Raw genomic sequence first — 23,112 nt, forward strand, 5'->3', positions numbered from 1 at the left:
AGAACTTTAACTCAGAACTTGAACATGTTCACATCAGTAGGATAGCACAAGAACTAAAAATCAACCTTCAACCATGGCAAAACATACAGAAAAAAATTACACTCAGAATATGAAGAAGAAGCTAATTCTTTCATCTTCAAAAATTGTTCAAAAGTTTTCAATCAGCTTCTCGAATAAATCGAGGAATTTCTGTCTCCTCTGTATGGACGCCAGCTCGATTTCCTCCTCCGCCGCCGCTTTCTCGGGTCCCTCCTGACACTCGGTTGTGTCCCCTGCGATGCCTCCCATGCCTGCTCTCTGTCTCTCCAGTGCTGCTCTGTCCCTTTCCAGCCTCGCTCTCTCTCTGTCCATCTCAGCCCTCTTTTTCTCCAGCTGAGCGCGCTCGTGCTCCACGGAGGCTCTGTCGCGCTCCACCGCTGCTTTCTCCCTCTCCAAAGATGCACGGTCCCGGTCCAGTGCCGCGAGTTCCCTCTCCAGGCCGGCTCTCTCCCTGTCCAGGACCATCTTCTCTCGATCCAGGACCATCCTCTCGCTCTCTAGAGCGGACCGGTCGCTGTCGATCAGCGCCCTGTCGTGATCGTTGTCGTCTCGATCGCTGCCCAGATCTCGCCCGGTGTCGCCTGAGAGACCCGTGTCTTCTCCGTCGACGAGGAGCTCGATGTCGCTGCGGAACGTGTCACGGCCTCGTCTCCTGGGTCTGTCCGGGCGATAGTCGCTGTCCTCGCCTAGAGACATGGTGGACACCATGGCCTCGCTGTCTCTGAGCCTGCCCTCCATGGCGTCCTCCATCAGAGAGAACCACTGCCAGTTGGTCGGGTTCACCGTGATGCCTGGTGGAGGGTTCTTCATTTCCTGTCAGGGAAACAGCAGCTGATCTGAGAATGTCACTAACACTAAAGATGCATTAACACTCGCACTAGCAAAGCACCAAGCGTCTTTCTTTACTATCTCCGATGTTACACTAATATGAAAACTGATACTCTGATCCTGACATCTTATCCTCTTAGTACAGATGAAGATCAGAAGCTCTAAAGCAATCCAGAAGCCCAGGTGCTTCCACTTTGTCTCCTCATTCATTTATAGTGGTCTAACAGGGAGGTATGATCAACCAACACAGAAAAGGAAACAAACAAACAAAAAACTCTCTCATCTATAGAGCATCCTAAATGTCGAGCTTAAAAATATAAATTGTTTGAACATATTATTATGTAAGATTACAAAAATCTAATCTTTCGATTCTGCACTCACGACCTGAACTGTAAAAGGGAACTCTAATCGCAAGCAGGAACTAAGAACAAAAAACTAGAACACACGATTTCCCTTCTCATTAAATGTGTATTCAGAAAAATAACGTTACAAGGAAGAAGCAGAGATCGATGGTGCCTCCGATAAGACAACGGTTTTAATACAGTTACCTCAAGTTTAACAAAAAAAAAAGGCAGCTGTTTTTATACAGCCACCTAAAACATATGTCACCTTCTAGAGTTAGGACCTGGTCTAGGTTCGACACATTCGATCTAAACTCTAATCCTGTATACGATCAGGTCTTCGAGCTTACCTGGTATGTAATAACACTGTAATACGCATCTTAACGCCTTAATGCATAATACTAGGCTAAATGTTAACGTGTTACTGTTTATTTTTAAACACAAATTAATTACATGGTCAAGTTTGACCCTAATGGCTCCCCATAATCAAACCGAACGGCAAGTCTTGTCAGAGAAAGATTCCAGATGAAGTTCAGAAAAACTTTATAAAAGTCGTGTGCTCGAGCTGCCTTCGAGAAGAGCTACTGTTACAAGAATACACAAACCTGTACGAAACTGAAAAGGCTGTGAAAGTGAGACAGTTGGCTAAAGCTACATTAACTGCACATACTGGAGACCGCCAGACATCGAAAGTGTTAGAGACAGGAATCACCAGTCACCACTCGATAGGATATTATTACGATACCTCGGTGCTGATTTGATTGAAATTGCGACTCTATAAATATCACGATTTTATAAATAACCTGATTTTATATTACATTATATTACCCACCCCTGACTGTTATAATTTTAAACCTTTAGAAAAAGTTTAATGAGTACTTAAATACAGATTTTAAATTTAACTTATGTTAAATGTTAATTTTTGCGATAAATATACAAAACTGTAATCTGTTTCCTTCTAACCAGTTTGTCATGCATTTCTATATTTCAACATTACACGTTTATAATTCAAATAACTCTGAGTATTTGAAAAGTTTTAATTAATTACAGTATATGGCTGATTAATTAGATTAATTTTTTTAATCGACTGACAACACTAATATTTATAAATGATATGATATCAAACGGCAGAGGATAATAGTGGTGTTATCCAGTCTGGTGTTGCTGGATTTTTTAATTACATATTTATATGGATTAGAATGGTATTATAAGAAATATATATACCTTATATTTCTTTTTGAGGTTTTCCCACTTCTTTCTTGCCTGACTGGTCGACATCTTTCTGTGGATCCCCATCTCTTTCAAGATGGCCCTGTAACACAAAGCGCAAACACACACACACAAACAGCTCATAATACAGATATACCTTTGTTAGTATGCACCAGGGTAGTGATATGTTTGTGTGGGAGAGAAAAAAAAAGAGAGAGAGAGAGAGAGAGAGAGAGAGAGAGAGAGAGAGAGAGAGAGGGGGAGAAGATGGCATTATAATGACACTGTTATTACCTCCAAGCAATGACAGATGTATTCCTCTTTCCGGTGAAGAGCGCATCGTTGGCGGCGCGTAACCTCACAAACTTTACCAGCTCGGCTTCAGACACTTGTAGAAAAACAATGAGCACAGGATTTTAAAATATGATACTTTAAAAGGCTGATGATATATTTTTATGTCTGTAGACAGAGCTGTACATTGTAAGGTTGTCATAGTAACCTGCTTTTCATCTTTTCATTTCCTCCTAAAAAAAAATAAATAAATAAATAAAAATAAAAACCTGACATTATATGGAGTTTGGAGTTTTTTTTTTTTTAAAGCGCAGAAATCCGAGGTCAGATCACATCCCTCTTCATAAATGCCTCAAACGTATGCTTACATGTGATCACCCTGCTGTCCTTGAAAGGGTTTTATGTTTAATATTTTAATCTGCCCAAATCACAGAATTAATGCTTTCATTTTTTTATTTATTCCCTTGAAAGATACAAAGATGATTACGAGGCCAGTGTTTTTTTCATTTCACATAAAATATTTGAATATGTATTTAGAATTAAAAAGTAACCAGAAATAATAAAAGCCATGCACACGGCCATGGGATTTAAACTATGTCATATTCTTCATTTTTCATTGCCTCATGTGTTGACCAGAGTTAATTTTAACCAGAGTTGTGATTAATGGTTCAAGTGGGCCGCAGGAGAGTTTCATCTCTCAGACTGTTAAGTTTGGAAATGCTGGTATTTTTGTGACTTTCTATTACTTTTTTTTGTTTTTACCTTAAAGTCAGTTTTTGATTTGTGAGTCAGATATGCATAAACAGTGTCAAAGCTAAATCAGTGTATAATTAAAAAAAATAATAATACTATATTTATCATTAAAATACTCCACTTTTAGTGTGTGAATTCTGTTATGTATTAGAAAAAAGTCTAGTCAATATCTCTAATGACACACCGTTATCTGGGGACACCTGAGCTTTATTAGAGGATGTGCACGTGCTTTAAAACAGCTTATATAGTTGTATATTTTCATGAAGTCACTATCAGGAACAAAACTTTTAAAGCAAGCTTTCAATAATAATACAGCTTAACTATACAGATCTGGCAACCCGGGATTTCATTTCTCTGTCCATATCTCTATAAACACACACTTTGTTTAAAACAAACACTGTCCGTTTACACCATAAACAACTCATCATTAAAATCTTCAGTTACTTTTAAAAAGTCATAAAGTAAAAATATTTCTCAGTCAGGTTTTCATGCAACATTAAGATGATTCTGTGTTGGTTTTTACGGCAAGTTTCCAACACAAAGGGGAAATCTAACACAAAAAAACACAAACATTTTTATAACATTTTCTGTGAGATTTCTACTTTGGAATTTTAGACTTGAAAAGTGCTGTATGAAGTTTTTTTTTTTTTATCTACTTAAGTCAAAACAAATAAATAAATATTTTTACTTCGCCCAAATAAATTAACAAATAATAAATCTTAGTATAAGATGTATTTTCTCTGCTAGAATTAATTTAACTTTTACATTTTTAAACAAACTAACAAACACATATTGTGTGTTAATATTTTAATACCATGTTAAATATTTTTTTTACCTTTCAATTCCATGTAATTACAGATATTTTCATTATAAATAATAATAAAAATTTAATGGACTTAGAGATATATCTTTAAATCTATATTATTCAGTCTATTTTTGTAATCTTTTCTGTAAGACTTCTACATTGTGGTTTTAGGCTTGATGAAAAGTGTTGTATGAAGAAAGATTTATTTTAAGAAATGAAGGAAATCTGATCATTATTTAACTAAAATAAACCAATTAATAAATAAATAATCGTTTGCAACCTCATAATATCCAGATGCATAGGTTGAACAGGTTTCTTGTGCATTTTCCTCGTTATAGTATCAATTAAACGTATTTTTTAATCATTTTTTTAAACTAATTTTAGTCATATTTCCTGTTAATATTTTAATAAAACCATGAGAGTTTGTTGTGAAGAAGCGCCTCGGTGTGCACGGGTTTTAATGTAAATAGTTTCAAAATGTAACTAAACTGAACTTGTAGTCGTGTTCACCCTGTGTGTTTATGGTATTGATTAAGAACCGATGTAATAAATAAGATAAGAATAATAAACATTAATGTGTGAGTGTGTGAGTGTAAGTGAATCAGACTGAGCCATGGAGGTGCCATGAAGCTTTAGTGCGCGAGCACTGGAGTCTACTTGCTAGCTAGGCAACATGGCCGCCCTCGAGAGCGCGCGCGCACGCGCGCTCAATAAGAAACAGGAATTAAACATAAACCAGTGGATATCCGTGGACGAAACGGCGAGTTTCGGTCTACTCACTCTTATACGTGAAGTCCGGGCTTATCGTAGGATCTTCCGGTGGCGACTGTACCACATAAAACGCGTGATCCATGCCTGTAAAGTTGTGTTTCCTGCCGGCGCGGAGTGCTCTAGTGTCCGACACGAAGGGGACTTCGAACAAAATGGCGGCCGCTCCCTCCCGCCTTTTCACACGCGCGCGCTCGTTTCTCTCTTCCAGCGGCGCCCTGAGGAGAGGCACCGCTTCCGGTTACACAGAATTATGGGTATTAAAAAAATACATACTGTAGGTGAATAAGTTCTTCCCATTGGAAATGTAAATGAAGTACATGTAAATGAAGTAACATATGAAATAAATAGACATTAAACCTCATTTGACCTTACTTTATGATTCCTCTTGTTTATAAATATTAATTATGTCGGATGACAGAGATATGCACTGCCCAGTAACTGTAGATTTCTTTGCTTTATTTAAAGTTAATAGTTAAACTCTTGTATTTGAAGTTAGTTTGTATTGTTTAAATGCTACACTATGTTTTTAAGATTTTTAACAAAATCAGGGAAAATGCAATATCAGATCAGGATATTTATAAAATTATGATATTTAGAGAATCTCAATTTTAATCAAATTGGCACTGAGGTATCATAATAATATCATATCAGGAGATGTTTCCCGTCCCCAGTAGGGTTATTAATAGTAGTAATAATAATAATAAATATAATAATAATAATAATAATAATAATAATAATACTCTTAAATTTCTCACCATGCACTTTTTACTTAGTTAAACACTGTCTTGTGACACGTCAATTTCTAAGTCAAATAGTTATATTAAAAATAACAACAAAAAAAATCACCAAATTAAAATCAAATCTAACAATCTTTAAAAAAAAAAAAAGACTAAAATTAAATTTTAAATGGGGGGATCTTTGTCACTCCGACTACGGACACGATCGGGCAGTAGATGGCGATATATGCAGGTCAAACTCAGACAACAAATGCACCGAAGAAGATGAAGTCGCATCTGATTAGCTGAATTGATATGATCGTCACTTCCGCGTGGTTCCAACGTTAACTGTAACGCAACAGATTTGGTTAAACAGAAACGTTGAGAAGACGAACAGACGAGGAGTTCGTTCTGCTTCTGGAGTTTATATTGTGTTTAGTTTGGCGAGTTTATTTCTTTTTCGCTCTCCTTAAAAGGAAACAGTTTTTTCTTGACATTTATACAGATCGTACTGTTTTTTTATTATTAAAACGCGCGCGCTGATATGTGTATTGACACCATGACGACAGAACGGAGAATGCCACGCGAGCGCCGACCGAACTGCTACTGGAGGAGAAGGAAGGCGATGTACACAAAGGCTATGGCAGAAGCCGATGTTCGACAAAACACCGGGAAATCGCTGAGAAAGTCGGGACGCCGCTCCCGCAGTCTGGCCTGGGAGAAGGAAAAATCTACACACGCGTTTCCGTCCGGGGCGATGGCTCCGAGAAACACAACGCAGTACCTAATGGAGCTGAACTACAGCGACCTGAACATCAGGGCCCAAACGTCTGGACCAAGCCCCTACCTACAATCTCACTACGCTGATGATGAGGACAGCATGGACTTTGAGCACCGGGACTTCGAGAGCGTGTTCTTTCACACTGAGATCGAAACCGACGCCATTTGGGAAGCCGCCATCTTGGAAACTAAGCCGCTGAACGCGTTTAAAATTAATGTGAGCGATGATACTGTGTCTCAGGTTCACCTCACATAGTGTCTTAAAGTTAATATATTTAAAAAAAAACAATAAGGGGTGTTAAATTGAGTTATTTTAAAAATCAAGTGGTTTTGATTTTGCTGACTCATTGTGCATGAACAAGGGCTTATCTGTCGGCTCTCCTTGTCTCACAGCGACGCGCATGCGCAGCGGGAGGCTCGTGGCTCTGCGTCATGTGGCCCCGCCCAGAGTGTAAGCTAACGCCGCCCACGCCTGCTCAGACACTTGAGTGCACAGGTAAACCTGCTCCACTTCAGGTGTGTGTGTTGTTGTGCTGTATATGTTGTGTTCTGTGTGTGAGAGAGTTTTGCAGGTCTGCTGCTCCACCGCTGTGACTCTCAGCTGAGCTTTTCTGAGCAGTGGAGGTCAGAAGGACACAAGGCCGAAAGGCTCCCAGTCTTCAGACCCGGGGTAACATTCTCTTCTCCTCCTCATCAGACTCGTGTTCTTCTCTAATGCACTATTTTACTTCACTTCGGAGATGTTTGTAAAGACAAAAATATAAAATCAATGTTGTGTATATTAATTTTGTGTGGAAAAAATATATGTATATTAAAATTTTGTTAACACTTCTTGGATTGTTTTTTGATTCAGTATTTAGGAAAATTTCAATTGCAATGCTGTCATTTAGTGCACGACTATACATGATTAAAACAAGGTGTAATTTATTTTTTTTTTTTTTTTTTTTTTTTTTGCGTACAATTACAGTAAAGACTAATATTTTACAACACTGGTGAAAATATAGACATCATTAACAAAATACATTGAAAAGAAAATTTGTACAAGTGCTAGTTTAGATCAAATTAATAAAGTTTAACACTGGTTCTGATAGAAAGGAGTCAGAACAAACAGATCATCACTGTTATGGTGACAGAAAGAAGGGCCTATTCAATATTAGGCAGGAGGTCATAACGTTACATCTGATTGGTGTGTGTAATAAACTAATCCAGGGATTTCCAACCTTTAGAATGTCTTTTGGTGTACTGATCAGCTCAGCGCCTCCTCCTTAAGGTTTCCTTTTATCAACTCTGTACCCTCATAGATTTAGTTCCTCTTGAGTTCGATGTAGAAGTACTCCTCTTGCTTCAGATGTTCATCCAAATAAAATGGATGACAAAATAGAATGGCCTGGAGGCTGTAATTATTTTGAAGTAAAGAATAAAAAAGGCCAAAGACCACTAAATGCATCTGAAAGTGAAGGGTGTTGATGAATTTTAAAATTCTTTTTATATAAAGTTTGCATGGAGCTATAGTTAGTAGAGCTGTGACTCCTAGATAGATTCTGGATTTGATTCTTGGGTGTTGTGATTATTTTTCCACCTGATTTGATTTGATGGCACTAAAGGTAATTTGTTTGATTTGTCTAGGGCTGCATTATTAGTTGCATTAAAAAGTCATGTGGACATGTGCAATTACTTACAGTTTCTTGCAGATAATATACACATAGTCAGGATTTCGGCATTAATTTGTCTTTAATTTTTAGGTGCTACATTAATATTGTATCTCATTATCTTAATAAATCATTTGTGCCATTAATTTTGCTAGTAGGCTGAATAAATACATTTGAGGACAATGTTACATTAAATAGTTAAAATCTTAGTAACAATTTGTCAAATTAACCACAACACAAGATATTTAAATTTTAATTTGGTGAATCGTTCAGCTTTATATTTCTCAAGCTGCCATATTCCTTACATGTTTTAAAGCCCATAAACTCACGAGGAGTGAAGGATGCGCTATGCTTGCAAAACGGGAGCATTTTATGGAGAGAATGCAAAAGGTTTGTATTTTTGAGTCATAAGAACCCAATGTTGAATTGAAAACTTAAAAGGAAATAGAATTAAATGACTATTTTTTTTTTTATTAACCTGTTACTCCTTTGCCACTAGGTGGCGCCATTTGCACACTTTTAGATACCAGCTAAAACAGGACAACGTTACAAGTTGATACAAGGTTGTTCTAAGATGTTGTCACGTCATAAAAATTATCTAATTGTGGGCGTGGCTTCGTGTAGGATAACCCCGCCTCCAGTCACAGACCACATGGGCTGACGAAATGGTTTGCTGTAGGTTGTGTGCACGCTGGTCTTTACATTAATCACATGTAATGTAGTTAAACATGTTGGAGCAGCATTTTAGAATCCTCATAACTTTTTTGAATCAACTAAATAAGGTTTACAGCACCAATGCAGATGTGTAGAATCTATAAATCGGAGCTTTAAAACTGCCCTGGTGGCTCACTACGGTCAACACACTTGGTAAAACCAGTCAGTCGTCTTAATAACTTGATTTACTTCAACTATGTGTAAGTTTATGGTGCATTTAGGGGACACTCATTAGTAAGCGTGTCTACAAAAATCTATTAATCGTCTCAGTAGACCACGTGCCGCTATACACGGATTGTCGAATCCGCTTTGATCTTTTCTGTGCATGACTAATTTCCCTTCAGGAACACCGTGTTCTTGACCTCACCCTGAGGACGGTTCCTTGATCTCTGCATGATGTGCTTCGTAACAGGTGCAGACTCCTACCCCTAGTCTGGCCACCGTGAGGCACTGTAGTGCTGTGATCTTTGAGGGCAGCAGGATGTTCTTTCATTTCTTGGTGTCTGAGGACTCACGAGAGCAAGGTGTTGATTAATCCAGTGCCACATTTAGATTATAGCATGCGGCATCTGTCTAAGAGGGGCATGTGGGTTTTAAAGTGAAGCGAGGGGAGGGAGTGTCGACAGCCCAGGACAAACTGCTCCGATTACAGACAGTGAGGACGTGCACTTCCTGTGTTTTGCTAACTTGGTTTCTGTGACTTTGATCAGCCTGAATTGGCCTGTCGCTTCCTCCGCTCTATGCACCGAAGCAGAGATAACACAGTTTTCTCTCTACCCTCCCCACTACCCATGTTCGAGCTTCCCTAGTGCCAGTTAATCGTGCCAGGCGGTACGTTTGTCCCCGTGCTCCATCTGCCAAGAATAATAGACAGCTCAGGCTCGTCCGCGATGCTGTCAGTGAGACGGAGGCTGAGGACGAGGCGTTCGATGCTGATTGATGGGTGAGCGTCTGGCCCAAGGCGGCTCTGCCACTCTATTGATTGGTCACCAGGCTGCTCTCAGGAGGAGCTACGCCCTCGCACCATTCATCAAACGAGATTTTCTGCAGCTGGACAGCCAGGTAGTGAGCCGCATTAAAGCAGTTAGCACAGTGGCCTTCGGGGGACTTCATTTTCACTCAGACGCGACATCCTGAGTTTGATAGCGTGAGATTTGCGCGTTCATTTGAATAATTGCACATCACAGCACGGAGCTGCTAAACTCTAAAATCTGTGCTCGTTCTAACACACTATTGTTTCCATGGAAACGACTTACACAGGGATTTATATGGAAAAAGCTTTCCATAACTCTTGAGATAATAAATGGATGAAAATGTTACTGAAGGATAAAAAATATATATAGTTGCTTAAGGTAACATTTATGGAAGGAGTCTCCGGTGTCAGAAGAGTAACAGCCGAGCTACTGTCGTTTGTCAACATGGGGCAAATCTTCATCATGTCGATACTTTTGTGTCAAATTGGCCTCCTTTTTAGTTATTTTAGACATCAAGTTGGGTCCTGTATATACAGATACGAAATGCATTGCCTATTTTTTTTAAATACTGGAACAGGGTTAAGAACCCTTCAACACATCAATACCTAAAGAATAGTGCTGAACCGTCAAGTTTGTGGAAGAAACGTGGTCAGAAAATTTTATTTTACTAGAAATCACATAAACACCTGGTGAAGAATAGTAAAAACATTAACAATAAAAACCAGAGCTATGTGTAATAGTGAAAATAATAGCATTTCCATACACACAATGTGATGAGAACACACAGGATTGGGACTAAACAGCTGTGTGTCCATACGAAAATCACTTTCAAGTGAGACTTATTTTAAAAAATGGCTTGCTAGGGAACATAAAGATCTGATGAGTCCAGACTGACCCTATTCCAGAGTGATGGGCGTGTCAGGGTAAGAAGGGAAGTGTATGAAGCGATGCACCCATCATGCATGGGAGGTTTCTACTCAGATTGTGATATAGTGGGTCTGGGAGCAATGCCCAGGCAGTGTATAACAAGTAAGAACAGAAGCTCATTTGTTTTAAGGACAGCCAGCAGTGTGAATTTGATCAAAAGTATGACATAGCTTTGATAGAAGTGTGTCCTGTTTTATCATTAATAGATCAAGGTGAGTGTATTTATAGTACACTAATGCTTTGAAAAAAGTACATGAAAGTGAAACATGATTGCCTTTTGCTTGAGTCATGTAAGGATGTGAAAATGAATTTTAGATAAAATGATTTCTTATGGAAAAAAAAAATCAGTATCTCAGTGATATTAAAATTGGATGGTAGAACATGAGTATGGATCTGAGCGCCTGCCTAAAGGACAGGAGCTATTAATATACAGTATAATATGGATGTGTTCAAAGACCAGCTGCGTCCCTGGCCGCACCGACGTCATTGCCGAAATGATTTTGTGCCTCTGATCAAATGTAATAGCAGAAAATCTTAGCCACATCTTTAACAACTTGTGTTTTTGCTTTGGATGTGATTAAATGAGCAGTGATTGAGCCCTGAAGGCAAACCTATTACGCTTATATCATTAGAATGTTAAAGGTTATCAGTCTGCGTCACAGATCCAGTGGATCAAACATGGAAATACCAAAAAGTGCAGTTACTCGAATTACCACTAGGCTCATGGTGACCGCTGGCTCCAGAGGTGAGTCAATCTCCATAGAGCCCCATGTCATAATGTTCAACTTACAACATGTTTGCAGCCTGGTTAAAAAAAATAAATACATTTTGGACTTTCTAAATTTCTAAATTTTGGCATGTTCTAACCAAGAGCCAGACTCTGTTTGGTCTGACAATTCTCCCATTTATGGAATAACCAGGGTTAAGGTGTCAGTTCCTGCCATGTGGTGACAACCAGATCTCCCCCAGTTGAGCTTCAAAACCACTTTTTAGAAAATCCATGGCTGATGTAACGGAGGGTTTGTCCATTTCTTATACAGTTATGATATAGACCACATTTAGCTGTTGGTGTTCCTAATAAAAATGAGTTCCTGGAAGACACAAGATCGACCAGTCGAATGGGTTGGTACGACGTGTCCAGTGTGCTTTCCAGACAAGCATTTTAATAAAATCATTCCTAAAGTGCATCACTTTATTATGAATCAAACATTCCAAGATAGGAGCACCAAGAGGGGGGGTGAGACAGCTGAGCGTACAGATGCCATTAATGCTTTGACCTTCTCCTAGACAGGAAGTGACAGGTCCCTGTGGCATTTGGAGGAGCAGTGGGTGTGTGGACACTGGAGCTGCAGGGGTTGGGGAAAGGTCGCTTTGTAAAGTCTTTATGTTTGATGAGCTGTGATAAAAGCAAAACTTTGTTGTTTCGGTTCTTGCTGTACTCACGTTACATGAATCCATTCACTTGATGTCATGTCATGTTAAATCAATGCTGTAAACCATGCTGGTTTCCATTTGATCAATTATCTTGTGTGTGGAAAAAAAAAACCAGGTAAACGTATCCAGTGCTTATTACCTGGTGTTTCTAAAGTTAAGATTATTTAAATTTTTTTGCATCTCAGACAGATGTTGCGCAGACTCTGTTTCAAACTCAGTATTTTGCCGTGACCTAATTGAGGCTGGCTAGCTCAGGGATTTTAATGTCACTCAGCACAGGAACTGGGGCACAGACGAAGAGAGCTGTGTGTGTGTGTGTGTGCGTGTGTGTGCGCATGCATACCCCTGGGAAAATTTCCCCCAACTTCAGCGTCGCCTCATTAGTCTAGCCAGTCTGTGGCTGAAGCACTGCCTATGTCACGTTTATTTTTGTCCCCCGTCCTCCAAGGTGCTCCATCAAACTTTTACTTCTTGCCTTCCTCCTGGGACGAGGGGGTAATTCAACTGGCTAGTGGGTCAGCACAATGAGTAGGACATAGGTTCGGAGTGGGTTGAGCATCAAGGAGGCTGTAAGTCAGGTCTGGTTCAGCATGCCAGTAAAGTGCCTACTGTTGAATTTTGCATTCCGGGGGTCTTCATTTAGTTTTTTATAACAGCAGTTCTAACTGTTTTAAGTGCATCAACTAATCACAGGTTTATATAAATGAACTCACTGGAATTTAAAACCTCTGTTAAACATGTTGGAAATCTCATTGGACACTGGTGGCTCACTGGTGGCGTAGTTCTTGCCTGCCATACAGAATTTCTGTGTTTGTGTCCCACCCAATGCACCAAACCCAGGCACTGGGGTTGCATGGCACCCTTAGTAGTGGCTGTAAGATGTATGTCTAAAAATGGTAGAGTTTCATCAAGAAGGGCATTTAGTGAAAAAGATGTTCTAAAGTTAAAATGTGTGGACTGGATGATCAGCTGAGGTGCCCGCTAAAGGGCGCAGCCAAATATTAGTAACATATCATAATTCGTTATACATTTTTACCGGTATTATGTAGTCAAAAGCTGAGGAGGATAAACCATGGAGGTGGTGGACAGTCCTTTAAATCACATAAGTTTCCCTTTATATTTCCACTTTCTGTGGTTAAATCCCAAATAGCATTAAATTGAAGGATGTAGGGTGTACAATCCCTTTTACAATCAGCATACCAGGTAGTGCCCTTAATTAGGAGTTACAGAGGTGTTTGCGATTCAGCCATGTGTTAGAACTTAATTAGCATTCTACTGTAGATTAGGTTTAAATAAAACAACATGGAGGCAATTCTGAACAATTTTATTTTTTATTTCTAAAAGTCTGGTTTATTTTGATCAGTTAGAACACAATCATTCCATGCCAAGGCACCACCTTGAAAAGGTGGTCTCGAGAACGATACAGCATACTCGGGCACGGATCAAGTCAGACATGGAGCCAATCGTATATAAGAACCGCTGTTTAGATGTCACATGTCACCTATCAAATCTCTGTCCAATTTCATCCTGTGACCAACACAGCCACAGATTGTAAAGTAGGAAGGCATGTGAGAGCATTACTCTTGACATTTTTTTCCAAAGTATCAATAATACTGTATAAGACATAATGTTCTCTTATTCTCATGTTAAATGGCAGCTTACAAACCAAGCAGGTGCATACTGCCAACTGTAAGTATGCAAGTGTGCCATAGAACAGAGAGCAAACATAATGTGGAGGAGTGGAGGAGTGGCGAGGGGGAGCAATTGTTCCTGGGCATGGTACAAATCAATCGTTCCTAATGTGAAAACACCCTGATTCTCCTTATATTCATGTTTATTATGGTCCAGTAATTTGTCTTCAATGGTGCTTTTCTCACTTGGACACCTTCTCCCTACAACCTGATTGGTCAAAATTTGAAAGCACTTGGACCCTTTTGGGAGCTCTGCTTTTCGGATGATGGAATTGAGATTCGATTAACCTATCCTGCTGAGGTAAACAGCTGTTCCATGGCAACGCTGGTGGGCGGTGAAGACAAGTACTTCCCGGCTGCAGTAATTATTTTTTTCCAGACTGAAGTAATTAATTTTTTCACAGTGAACAGACTTCACCTGTTAGACTGCAACCACTACCAGTTATCTTAACCTGGGCGAAACACGGACTTACTTATGACCAAAGCTGTAATTAGGCTGAATAACATTGACATGATCACAGCCGGTCAGGAAACTGGCTGAAACTGTATAATGAAATTAGTTTTAGAGTTAAAACAGAATTTCGGTCTGACTCTATAGCGAATGAGAAGGAAAAAAACAGCGTAAAGTGTTGTAAAAGCATCCATAACGGACAGATGACCCATATCTTCACAAATCAAACCTGCAAGTTTAAGGCGCATAGGCTACACTCTTTGAGCTACAGGTAAGGCAAAAACTTTCACAAGGTCCATTTCTATGGAAAAGACATTATGTAGTGTCTCCGTTTGGTTTTCTGCAAAGTAGAAAAGCTGGTAAAAATGTTATTTGTCTAGATTTTAATTCCTAGTGAGAGGATAGGAAGGAAGACGACCAGAATTGAACATGCATCGCAAATCCTAGCTTTAGCGTTTTATACCAAACCACTAACTCTCTATAGACAGCAACAAGTGTCATGAATACCAGCAGGTTTGTCTTCCTGTCTTTTTTTTTTTTCTCCCCTGAGCTGTATTCATCTCTCCCACAAGCTGACCCGGCTCCGGTTCCCTTCCTGGAAACCAAAAACACCACCCCCACTCTTCCCAGAATAGAGCCATCACGCTCTGAACAGGAGTTTCCATCCGAGTGAAAGAGAGAGACGGTGACTGTCGAGGAAGGGCTAAAAACAGCCAGTTGTTGGGATGCAGACCGAGCCCTTGTGTTGTAACCTTGATCGTGATCGCTAAAGCTGAAGATTTGTTCGCGCTCACCAAGATCGGCCTTCCCAGACCTTATAATTAATGCTGGGCCGTTTCAGAGTCAGTGGTGCTTGCAGTGAAAGGGAGGTATCAGAGAGACGTGTATAAGATGTCTTTTCGCCTGACATCCATTATCCGGTGTAATGACAGTATTAGAGTCTTGTGTTTATAATCTGTGATGTGAAAGAAAAAGAACTAAAAGTAGCATAAAATGGCAATAGAGTGGGAGAGTTTCATGACAGGCCCTGGGGTGACCATGCGTTAATACAGCGTATGAATCATGCAGATGCTTTCATGCCTAAAGAAACCATCCGCTTAAAAAATGCTGCTGATGGGACGCAAACAAACCCTAAAACAAAACGGGAATGATTTGTCTCTCATTGTATGAGGTTGAAGTCTGACTCTCATCCCTTTAGAAAAGTCAAGCTCGTTAACCTCCCTCTAATTTCCTACAAGCCCACGCCAAATGCTTTTTTAGTGATCTCTCCAGTCGATTCAGCTACAGTGATGTTGGTTTGAAGAAGTTTGAAGTCGCTTTTGTTTTAGACAATAGACCATGTAATTGTAGATGTTGACCCGATAACAGGTTGGCTACAAAATAACCAGTTTACTGCAATGATTTATTGATGGCTTCTTTTAAATGTGTTCATCTATCAGGATTCCTCCAAAAGGTGCACTTTGGATACATAATGCATTATGGGAAAATCGCGAGCCGGCAGAGGCTGTATGACGCCCTGGGCACTGTTCTGCTGGGAAACCTCGGTTCCTGCCATTCATGTGGATGATTTTGACGCGTACCACCTACCTAAACGCTGCCGCAGACCAAGTACCCTCCTTCATAGGTATCCCTCAAAAGCAGTGACGTTTTTTAGCAGGATAATGTGCAAACATTGTTCAGGAATGATTTTAGGAATAGAGGGTGTTGACTTGGCCTCCAAATTCCCCAGATCTCAATCCAACCACATATATACTGGATGTGCTGAGCAAACGAGTCTGATTCATGGACCACCCACCTCACAACTTAACAGGATTTAAAGTATCTGCTGCTAACATTTTGGTGCCAGATACCACGGCACACCTTCAGAGGTGTGTGTGAGTATAACAGTTACTTCCAAAGAACATACTTGGAACAGTTGCTAAGTAATTACCCCATTTGTGTGAAATGTATAAATGTTCCCATATAGAAATAGACATGGTTAGAGCATCATTAAGCAATTCTTTAAAGCTTTCTAATCATGAGCGCATAGTGGCCGAATTTATGGCCCTGAGTTATACTCTATTTAGCTCCCAAGTGGGGTAATGATGTCAATGCTATATTATAGCCTTCACACTTACCCAATCTCACAATTTCAACTCAATTAAGCAGCCGTGGGAGATTTTGGAGTGGCTTGTTAAACAGCACTTAACACCACCATCATCTCACCACCACCTGAGGAGACATCTTTCAGATGAATATTGTTCCAGTACATTTCCAGATACATGGCAAATTTGTAACAAGTAGAAATGAAGTGCTTATCGTGACCTGTGGTGGCCCAAACACCTTACTAACACACTTTATTGTTCTTGTCTTCCCTCCCATTTAATTTGTCACCCCATCTGTAGAAACACTTTGGGTGAAATTACAGCAGTTTGTCAGCCGGTTACCCCATCCATCACAACCCATGGTTTAGCAGTTACTCTAAAGGTGTGGATCAATCTCAGCACACCAGGGACTTTGACATATTAATGTGTGTTGAACTGGTATAAATGACTCACTATATTGGGCTGAGGAGTAGTCCACTAACCAACACGTACATGATGAATAATAATAGTAAAAATCCAGCCATAAACACATTTCTGGTTTGAGTAATAAAGACTAAAAGATGATTAATGCACGCTGTGTCTAGGCTGTAGATGTTTCACGCTCTCTCTCTCTCTCTCTCTCTCACTCGCTCTCTCTCTTTCTCTCCTGGTCATTCTCTAGAGCGCTTACCCTGTACAGGGTTGCAGGATTTTATTTAACCTGTTCCAGCAGCACAAGTCAAGCATTAGTTATGTGAGGCAAATTAATAAAGGGAAATGTTTAAAACAAATGAAATAAAAAAATTAAGCTGTTTCACCTGGATTTCAAGTGTGCCCTGTTGTGGTGTGCTTTGTTAAATGAGATTACATAAGGAACTACGGAGAAATATGATGCAAAACATTATATGGTAATACATTTGTAATAGGTTAAATTCTTAGCAGCATTATTACAACCGCAAATCAGAAAAAGTTGGGACAGTATGGAAACGCAAATAAAAAATAAAAAAAAGTAGCAAAATGACTTTGACTTGTATTTCATTGCAGACAATACAACAGCACATTATTTAATGTGTTCCTCATGATTTTTTTTTTTCAAAATAAACATGTATTCCAATTTTGATTCTTGCAACACATTTCAAAAAAGGTTGGAACACTAAAGCATTTAACCACTTTGTAATGTTGCCCTTCCTTTGCAAACACTAAAAAGGCGTTTAGGGACTGAAAACACCAAGTGATGAAGTGTTTCAGGTGTAATTTTGTCCCATTCTTTCTGCAAACAAGTCTTAAGGTGGGCAACAGTATGAGGTCTTCGTTGTTGCACACATGCTGTATTGGAGACGGGTCGGGACTGCAGGCAGCCGTTCAAGTACCTGTATCCTCTACCTCGGCAGCCAGGACTTTGTAATGTGTGCAGAATGTGGTTTTGCAGTTTCTTGTTAAAATATGCATCCCTGGGAAAGATGTCTTCCTGAGGGCAGCATATTGTGCTCCAAAATCTCTATGTACTTTTCAGCATTAATGGTGCCATCACAGAAGTTTAAGCTACCTTTGCCAAGGGCACTGACACAACCCCATACCGCGACAGACCCTGGCTTTTAGACTTGCTGCTGGTAACAGTCTGGAGGATCCTTTTCTTCTTTGGTTCAGAGCACATGGCGTCCATTTCTCCCAAAAAACACCTAAAATATTGATTTATCTGACCACAGTACACGTTTCCACTGTGTGATGGTCCGTCCCAGATGCCTCAGAGCCCAGAGAAGTCGACAGCGCTTCTAGACACTGTTAACATAGGGCTTCCTTTTGGCACAGTACAGTTTTAACTGGCATTTGTGGATGTAACTATGTATTGTGGTACTTGACAAAGGTTTGCCAAAGTAGTCCTGAACCCCGTGTGGTGATATCACATGATTCTTCATGCAGTGCTGCCTGAGGGATCGGAGATCAGGGTTGTTCAGCTTAGGCTAGGCTTATCTGAAATTCCTACATATTCCCTAAATCTTTTAATTATGTTATGCACTGTTGAAGGTGAAATATAAAGATGTCTTTCTATCTTTCTTTGAGGAACATTGGTTTTAAACGTTTCAATAATTCAGTCACGTATTTGCTGGCGAACTGGCGATCCTCGGCCCATCTTTGCTCCTAAAGGACTAGACCTTTCTTGGAAGCTGCTTTTGTACCAAATCATAATTACAATCACCTGCTGACATCACCTGTTTGAAATCACATCATTATTTAACCAATTTACCTGATTACTAGCCCTAAATTGCTCCTGTCCCAATGCTTTGATATCGATACTAATTAGTTTTAGAATAATTACAAACTGCTAAAAATATGTAATCAAACATTGAAAAGCTTTGTAACCTGTGTTATTGAATGTTTTTTAATTTCATGTCTTATACAAGTGCATTTTTTTGCCCTGTCAATCTTCTTCTCCATACTAACGATTGCAGCAACCACGTATACATTAAAAAGAAGAAGAATCAATACTCTTGAAAGATGTCAGCATTTTCTGATGGTTTCTGTTTTCTGCAAAAGCAGTGGTATATTTTTTTAAAGGAATTCTTCAATTTTAAAATTAAATAATTAATAATTAGTTAAAAATTCATTTATTTGTTAAAAATGAATTGAATTAACAAACTATTGTTTAAAATATATAATTTATATAGACATACGTTAAATTGAGTTACATATAAACAGACGACACAAAATAAATACAATCTGCGAATCAGAGCAGTTTTAAAGTTTTGTTTTTTGTGAAAATATGAAGAGTAGAAACTATCCACATTATCCCACATTAGCTGTAAACTCTTATGCTTTTTTAAACACAGAGAGTCTCTAAAAATAAGTGCACGGTGTCATGAATCATGTAAACGCAGAACGTATTCCCAGGCATGGAGCATTAAAGCAAGCGTCCAAAGAAATTCGAAAATATTAACTAGTCATTGCACTCATTGCAACCATGTGCTCATTTTAATAATCTCACTTTCTGGTGTTGCTCTGTATTAAACATGGACGGCGAATACACCAAAACATTGAAGCGTGGCGTTTTTACGAGTATTTTTTACATGTTGAATTTATGTGTTAATAGGAAACACATAGAGTGACCCCTCACTCTTAGACATGGTGTATTACACACAGGAAGTGAATCCTGAACAGGGAGGAGTATATGAGGTCTTTATTAAAGGGAGTATATAGAGAGTATATAGAGCAATTGTAAAGCTGACAGGTTATACACTTCATCAGTGTGTGTGTGTGTGTGTGTGTGTGTGTGTGCGCGCGTGCTGTTTTGTCACGTCTATGCTTAATTGCGTTTTCAGGAGGTGGAGAGAGGAGAAGAGTAATTGGCTTCTGTCAGTGGAGACTTGTGTATTTTGGCAGCAGCTAAACGAAATGCGAAAGCGATTGATGCTGACAGTGAGCACCAAGAACAGAGCATCTCTCTCTCTCTCTCTTTATCTCTCTCTCTTGCCTTATTTTTCCGCTCTCTAGCACGCCATCTCTCCTTGGGCACAATTGGCAATTCTGACATTTTTTACATGCAGAGTAAACAGTTCCCTCGAAAATTTGTCAGGAAAAAAACCCTCATCCACAGGCATTGGGAGAAAATCAGTTTTTTATTTCTTGTGTGTAGCTGGATCTTTCCAGAGGACACAGATTCATATTTAAACACAAAGGATGCAGAGCTTAAATCTGAGTAAAGATTATATAGTGTGATTAACGATTATCAGCACGTTTTGCGTTTTTTTTTTTTTTTTAATCACTTTTCTACAAGATTCTGTCAAATCACAATTAAAGGTGATTGGGCAGTAGTGGCTCAAAAGATTAAGGCTTAACGCTGAGTTATTGATCAGATGGGGGTCATTTCACAGCACCACCAAGCTGCCGTTACTGGACCCTTGAGCAAGGTCCCTAACCCTCAGTGTGCTATTTTCATGTGATGGATAAAGACAAATAAAAAAATAATAAGAAGAAAATAAGAAAAAAAAATTGTGTGCAGAGACACTTGTTTAACAGTTTTTTTTTTGTTTTTTTTTTGTCTGTATGTCTGTCCAGCCAGATTTTGTCACAGCATCACACAAAACTTGCTGGACAGAATTTAATAGTTTTGACACTACTTTGGTATTTGCTTAAAGTTTAACCTGCACCATAAATTAGTTACATGTCAGATTTAATAATCTACTTTGAAATAATTAATAATAATTTTTCACTTTGGCTGAAATAACATCATTTTAAGGCAAAACTTTGAAATCTTTATCCGCTCTACTTTTCCATTTCTCACCTGTGATTCACTCTCTGATTACCGAACAGGGAGTGTATTTGTCTGACGACGAAAGAAGGACATCTTAGTGTAAACAAGGCGTAAGATACTCAACCTTACAGAATGTGATTTCTCTGTATTATTAAGTTGGACAGAGAGTTCTGCTGTACAGAGAGACACACAGTATGTGGGATTTAACCTGAATTAATAATAATAATAATAATAATAATAATAGTAATAATAATAATATCACTAATTACATTAAAGCTGATCAGATATTTTCTAGCTTTAACTGAAAACTCTTTTCCGGTCACCAACGGGTGCTAACACTAGTCAAAGATAAAGCTGGAACTTCAGTTTAAATCTCCAGATATAGCAGGAATTAAAAGCTGGTTTGGAGCCTTTAGCACAGCGGAGTGGTGGAAATGATACAGAGCGCTCCATCTCGGACTTGGCCAGGATTCTTCCCTCCCCATCTGCGTCTCACCTGCAGCTGATTCACTTCAGTGAGTCTCGGGACGAGCCAAACCGGGCTGCCGGCTGCATCCTCAGATACCATTCGAATGAAGCGAATGAGAATAACGTGAATGCCGCAGCAGATGTTGCGAAAACAAAAGCCACGTGTCCTCTGTGGCCATGCTCTCCCATGCTCTCCGCATGCCTTCGTAGGTCAATTTGTGAGCCGGCTTCAGGGACTTACTTTTCATTTTTCTTTCCAGATAAATGGTCATGTCTAATAAAAGCAATTGCGCAGCGCTGGCAGGAGGATATGGGCTGTTTTTTTTTGCTTTTGTCTTATTGAAAGACAATTGAAAAAGGAACAGAGAAGAGCGAAACCAGAGTGTGTTGCTAGAGGGGTACTGCCTCGTGGTGCGTATTTGTTATCCGTGCAAACATGGTTCTCTGCATGGCCAGAATGAGAACAGAAGGAGCTCTCAGTGAGGGCACTGTGCCGCTTGAGTAAGCGTGTGTGTATCTGTTTCTGAAGCATGCTTTCATCAAGTTGTTTATGTTTGTTTTAAAGGGGACGTGTTAGGCAAAATTTATGTTTTTTAGACATTTTTAGATATTCAGATGTTTTTTTTTTTTATGTGTGTGTGTGTGCACCAAAATATGCCAAAAATCCAATTTTTGGTCTTATTTGTACATTTTTGTATTTGTCAAGGTTTAAAGATGCCAAGTTGTTGTTCCTTTTATTGTGACCTCATATAAGACAAGCCCCTCCCCCAGTTGTTGCTCAGCTCTGCAGATCTATAAAGGGGTGTGGCTCAGCTGTAGCTCAATATAAAAAAAGAAGAAGAAGAGGGATGCAGGGCTTAAAGACTTAAAGTTTCAGATAATGTAAGTGGACAAAAAACATTTTACTCTTAAGGAATATTTTTTATTACCATTCAAGAGAAGACACCCATACTTAATTAAAAAACAAAACAAACACAAAGCCCATATACTGTATAGGTATACCTTGTCTACCTCCACCTTGGTCTTGCTGCCATGCTCTGACCAACCTGTCCTTGTCTCTTTCTCACCCCTCATGATGATTTGCTGCAGTCTCTAAAAATATAACACCCCCACTGCTGCAGCAGGTAAATGGCAGAACCCAGATGAGGCGCTCACCTCTCACATTTCCACAGCGGTGCTTCTCACCACGCACGCACACCGTCGTGGGCTACGGCTGCAGAGCCTCCTGAGATCCTTTCTCCCAAATCCTACGTCAGAGTTCTTTTTGCTCGTATCCCAGTACGACATCACGCGCTTCCGTCTTTTAACCTTCACACACTTGTTCTCACACCCGAGCACGGTGCTATTTTCAGCTCAGCACATTCCACCCTGCCTTCTACCTTGTGCTCTTCTCTGGAGTGATGAGATTGTTTCCCTCTATTTCCGCAGCAGAGACACGACACTCGGCACGGCCTGTCGTGTTTCCCAAGCCTTTAAATGAACAGCATTATAGAACAGTGGGCTTGAATTCTGATGGGTTTTTCAATAATTCTTTTTAGTAGCTTATTATAATATATTATCAGTCTGATTCAGGGTTTCAGGTGCTATGAGCTTGGCCTGATGCACAGCTCTGGGTGTGTACGTCAGGTTTATCCATGGCTCTGCCCGCATGCATGAGAAATACCCACGTGCAAATCCTGACACCTGCCCCACCCACTTGTTATATGCACTCTGCAGGCTGATCCGGGATTTCCGTCGCTATGAGCTACGTACCCATTTTCACTCTGATCCTGACGGTTGCGTGCTACCATTACCTGTGATTGGAGTGTGCGGTCAACTCCTTGCTGCTCCTTATGCCTGTGGTGCTCACAATAAGACTCCTACTGGTACATCAAATTGTGACATAAAAGCTGATGACAACGCTGCCAACTGTAACTTTAAGTGGAAACGCAAAAAATGTGTTTTTCCAAAGTAACAAAA

General features: G+C 39.6%; 2 protein-coding genes across 2 annotated transcripts; one reads left to right on the forward strand and one right to left on the reverse strand.

Annotated features, from left to right (window-relative positions):
- Positions 1-84: 84 nt before the first annotated feature.
- On the reverse strand, positions 85-5,232 carry si:dkeyp-38g8.5 (uncharacterized protein LOC568385 homolog). Its single transcript, XM_053508972.1, has 4 exons — positions 5,047-5,232; positions 2,712-2,805; positions 2,433-2,520; positions 85-852 (listed from the first exon to the last, which is right to left on the reverse strand). Exons 1-4 carry the CDS (start codon positions 5,117-5,119, stop codon positions 148-150), a joined length of 960 nt encoding a protein of 319 aa, XP_053364947.1. The 5' UTR covers positions 5,120-5,232; the 3' UTR covers positions 85-147.
- An 854-nt stretch (positions 5,233-6,086) lies between these two features.
- LOC128534364 (uncharacterized) lies at positions 6,087-7,364 on the forward strand. Its single transcript, XM_053508771.1, has 2 exons — positions 6,087-6,750; positions 6,927-7,364. Exons 1-2 carry the CDS (start codon positions 6,298-6,300, stop codon positions 7,125-7,127), a joined length of 654 nt encoding a protein of 217 aa, XP_053364746.1. The 5' UTR covers positions 6,087-6,297; the 3' UTR covers positions 7,128-7,364.
- The last annotated feature ends 15,748 nt before the right edge of the window (positions 7,365-23,112 follow it).

This window comes from Clarias gariepinus, chromosome 12, assembly GCF_024256425.1.
Source record: "Clarias gariepinus isolate MV-2021 ecotype Netherlands chromosome 12, CGAR_prim_01v2, whole genome shotgun sequence".
NCBI lineage: Eukaryota > Metazoa > Chordata > Actinopteri > Siluriformes > Clariidae > Clarias > Clarias gariepinus.